The 4,848-nt window shown below is 39.1% G+C and overlaps 1 protein-coding gene across 1 annotated transcript in view; it reads left to right on the top strand.

Annotated features, from left to right (window-relative positions):
• Positions 1-4,579: 4,579 nt before the first annotated feature.
• The window catches only part of LARP4 (La ribonucleoprotein domain family, member 4), a 66,503-nt gene continuing 66,234 nt past the window's right edge, over positions 4,580-4,848 (top strand). The window contains 1 exon segment of the mRNA XM_014542144.1: positions 4,580-4,736. Within this exon segment, the coding sequence (XP_014397630.1) occupies positions 4,719-4,736 (18 nt within the window). The 5' untranslated portion in view covers positions 4,580-4,718.

Below are 4,848 nucleotides of genomic sequence, written 5' to 3'. Positions count from 1 at the left end.
ATTGGAGAGGGTGCAGGCCGGGCTGAGAGACCCCCCCCCCCTGCCCCATGCCTGAATTTCATGCACCGGGCCTCTAGTATATGTAGAAAATCCCAAAGAATGTACAAAGAAAATCTATGAGGATGAATCACTGCTAATAAGCTATTTGATAAGTCAGTCAGGAACAAATGAAAACTATTGACTAAAATTAGATATCAAAATTAGCTATAAATTTTAATTTCTCTGATTCTCAATCATTCATTAGCACATGTGATTTATTTCTTAGAAAGCTTGATTAATTCTGAGATGAAAATGAAACAGACTAAATATAAAATTGGAGCTTGTTTATCCACAGTCAGGTGAAATTGTCATTTGAAATGAAAATGACCTTAAACAGTCAAATTTCATGCAAATAAAATGAGTTCTAAAAAAACATAGCTGGTCATGAAAAGTTAAAGAAAAAGTAAGTTGCAACCTATAAAATTCTCATGAACTATGCCTACCTCTCTGGCTCGAAGGAGCTGTGCTTGCTCAATCTTAGACATGACGTCCTGCACTGAGGCAGGGGTCTCAAGTCTAGAGGCCTCAGGGTCCGCTTTGGGTTGGATGGTGTAATCCACAGCTTTCTTTTCTGAATCAGACTCACTGTGTGTCTCATTTTTCATTTTGACAAAGTCAAGTGATTTTCTTTTATTTCTTTTTCTTCTTTATTTCCTCCTCAGAATATAGGCAAATGGTAATAAACGTGTCCACAAGGAAGCTACAAGAAGTCTTTCCTGCTCTCAGAGATTGTGGTTTACCTCGCCACTAATTTGTTGCTAACCCTGGTGTTCTGGTCCTCATGATGTCATAATAGACCTGTTGTGACATTATCATTGACTCAAACATTCTAAGAGTGCTTACTATATGCAGAGAACCAGGCATTCTATATGCTGTGTTGGTAGAAGGGTGCAGGGCGGAGGGTGGAAAGAACAGACAACAGGAATGATAAAAGAAATAGAAATATAGCCCAGCTTAAATAAGCTTAAAATCTAGGTGTTAGAATTCAAGATCCAGTGTATGAAATGTAACTCCTGGTTCTTCTCTCTTCTTGAATTTTTGCTTAAAAATATTTAAGCCTGTAATGGAGTAATTGTGTTACAACTTCCTCAGCTGCCCCTCAACTTTTCCTAGACATGTAATAACTTAGAAGATATTATTTGAATGATGACTATACTCTTTGCACTGCCTAGTTACCTGTCTTTTTCAAGGAACCTGACTGAAGAAGGCTTTGAAGTTCCATAGTTGGCTCCAGAAATGGAAGGGTACTAGAGGTTACTTTCTAACTGAAAGAGGAGTACTTTGGGTAGCTTCTTTGATTGCAGAGGATGTGAAAGGATGTAAGAGGCTGGAGAAATTAAAGGACAGTGGTTTTGTTGGCTGTATAGCTTTCTTATTTTTTAATTCAAAAAATATGAAAAAGTACAGAAAGTAAATATTATAATCATGTGTCTGTCACCTAGAATGAACAAATATTAACATTTTGTCATATCTGCTTCAGATCTTTTTTATTATTGATTTGAGAGAGGAATGGAGAGGGTGAGAGAGATAGAAACATCAATGAGAGAGAATCATTGATTGGCTGCCTCCTGTATGCCCCCTACTGGGGATCAAGCCCGCAACCCGGGCACGTGTCCTTGACCGCAATCAAACCTGGGACCCTTCAGCCCGCAGGCCAACGCTCTATCCACTGAGCCAAACCAGCTAGGGCTGCTTCAAATCTTTTTAAAAGAAAGCATTAGATATAAGTTGAAGTCCCTTTGGTATTCTCCCCAGACTCCTTCCTTCCCCTCTGTCCCTTTTTAGAGGCAATGACTGTCATGAATTAGATATATTTATGTCTAGTCTATGTTTATGTAGTTTACCACCAGTGTATATATTAATAAACTATATAATATTGTTTTATAGGTTTTACATTTTATACAAGTTGTGGATGTATTACTTAATTTCTCTATAAGAACTTCCAATCGAGTCCTTACTGTAACCTTATTGTAAATTTAGTCCTACATTGAGTCCTTGTTGTAAACTTGTGGAGTTAAACAACTGATATGTTGCAGGCTTTCAGAAAAAGGGAAGCAGAGGATCATAAAGCAGTTGTCTTTTAAAAATATCAATATACAGAGAGCAAATTAGATATTTTTTCTTTTCTTTAAGATCCTGTTGTCTAAGTTACTTCCTGTTTTCTCAAGTCACTTTGTAAACTTTCTATTATAGTACTTATCTCATTAAAGTGTAGCTATCATTTGTCTCTACCATTAGTGCAAACTCAAAACCAGATGCTGTACTTAGTTTTCTTTTTCTAACATTTGATGTATTCTTTCTCATTTTCTCTACATATACTGTCTAAATTTGGATATCTATTATAATTTCAGATTTCTCTCCTTACAGAAACTTTTCTAAGCCCCAGAACATTTTCTTTTTTTTAATTAAAAATATTTTTTTATTGATTTCAGAGAGGAAGGGAGGATAGAAGTATCAATGATGTGAGAGAGAATCATTAATTGGCTGCCTCCTGCAAGCCCCCTACTGGGAATCGAGCCTGTAACCTGGGCATTTGCCCTTGACCAGAATCGAACCTGGAGCCCTTCAGTCAACAGGCCAACGCTCTATCCACTGAGCCAAATCGGCTAGGGCCAGAATACTTTCTTTTATTGTTAGACTGCCCATCCTGCCCCTACTCATAAATTATTTACTCCCTCCTTTTCTGTAAATCACAATTAAGTATATTTATTCAAGAAAGTTCATGATGTTTTCTGAAAGGACCACGATTAAAGAAAATTATTTATTTTTATAAATGTGAGGTGTGTGAAAATATCCATCATTATCCAGCATTTGTCATTATCAATTAATTTGTTTAAGTACTTTGTTGAAAATATTACATTGTGAGATCCTTAAATTGTTTTTATTGCTCTTGATTTCTTTACATTGCTTACTCCAATAGGCATTCACAAAGCAGCCAGCATGCTTATCAACTAAACTAATTTAGCATTATTGTGCTCTCATATTTTTCATGCAGCATGGAATTCATCAGCAACTGGAAATGAAGATTTTTTAAAGCAAATTTAAAACTCTCTCCTTCCCTTTCAATTGGAGAAGCATTTTTGAGACACTACTATGTGACTACCATTATCCTAGACTTTGAAGAATATAATAGGGTACCTGTAAAGAAACAGAAAAAAGAAAATAACAAGATAGAATATAATATTCAAGTGCTAACAAGGGACATGAAGAAGAGATCTGTGGGGAGTACAGTCTTTGGGAAAACCTTATGGAGAGAGAAGGTTGATTGATAAATGAAGGCTTTCCAGAGAGGGAAGACACTTTGAGCCATGGCTTTGGAGGTGAGTGCTGAGCTTGTATTTCAGGGGGGAAAGTGAGGAGATTGGTTTAATTGATATGAAATAATGTTGCATTTACTGATGATCAGATTAGGAAGAGTATGAGACACAAATATCAACAATTTGATGGGGGAATTGATTTACTATTTAATTGAAAAAGTAAAGAAATTCATTTGAGGTAAATGGGCTCAGAATGGTCTTGAAAGCAAGTCACAGCAGTTTAGTGAAAATGAAACCTTCAGTTTATATAATAGAATGGAAAAAATCAAGACATGATTATTTCAAAAGTGAGTGCCTGAACCAGGATATAGAAGTGGGACTGATGAGGGAGGTATAATAAGGAATTTGGACCATCTAACAGAAAAGTAAGAATTTTTGTTGTTTTGGCTGCTCTGCCTGGGGAGTAGCCTTCTGTCTGTCTCACTGCTTCACTAATAAACTTATTTCACTTTACACTCTAAAAAAATGTTTTTATATTCCATTTGAATTGATGGCAGAACATCAAGAAGAAGCTATCCAGATTAAGTATTAAAAAGTAGCATGATATTAAGCGGAGATGTGGGTAGCTGATTAAAAAACAAACAAACTAACAAGGGCAAAGTTCCTTAAAGGTGTGTCTAAATGAAACCCGCCCTCCTAGGAGGATTAACTGTAAAATGCGGATAATAGCATTTACTGCATGTAATGGTTTTAAGATTACCGTAAAATACTTAGAATAGTGCCAAGCACACAGTAAGCGTTTAATACAGCTGCTGCTATTAATATGTTTACTATTACTGTGGTTTTTTTTTTTCCTTCTCTACTTTTTTTCTGTGAGCCACCACCTTTTCGGCAGGGTTGGGCATTCTTTCGGAACACTTGGCACACACACTAAAAAAAAAAAAGGAAAGAAAGAAAGAGACCATTTCGCACAAGCTCGGCTTTTTATCAGATGTAGATTTTGAGCTATGAAAACTGCGAAACTGTGGCCGCTTTGCAATGGTTGAAATGCAGTAAGACCCTTACACACCCCCGTAGCACAGAATGGTGCCTTCCCGGACCGCTTCCCTCCCCCACCCCCCCGGACCGACGGTAGTACATCCCAGGCTGCCGCTGGGAAGGAAAAGGTGGTGCCAAAGTTGAGTGCACGAAGGATTGTCTTTGCTCCCGGAAGCAATTGTTCTTTAGCACAGGAAACAGTTGATGTTTCACGGGAGGTGGGACTGGGCGGGTCAGAACTCAGCGGCTGACGGCGGGGGAGGAGCCGGGTCCGCTGCCGGGTGGTTGGGCCGGGCGAGTGTCCTTATCCCAGCGTTCGGGGCTCGGGCCTGTAAGCCTTTTGGAGTAGCAGCGGCGAGAACGATTGGGTCGAACCGGGAAGGCATGTTGCTCTTCGTGGAGGTGAGTGGACTGGGCTATCTTGTCCTGCCCCGAAGGGAGCGGGAGCGTGGAGGCGCGGGCCGGTCCCACCGCCATGTGACTTTCCAGGCCGTCCACGCCGCGGAGCCGGCAG

This window comes from Myotis brandtii, unplaced genomic scaffold (assembly GCF_000412655.1).
Source record: "Myotis brandtii unplaced genomic scaffold, ASM41265v1 scaffold29, whole genome shotgun sequence".
Lineage (NCBI taxonomy): Eukaryota > Metazoa > Chordata > Mammalia > Chiroptera > Vespertilionidae > Myotis > Myotis brandtii.
Note: the sequence above shows the minus strand (reverse complement) of the source record. Positions and strands in the feature narration are given on the sequence as shown.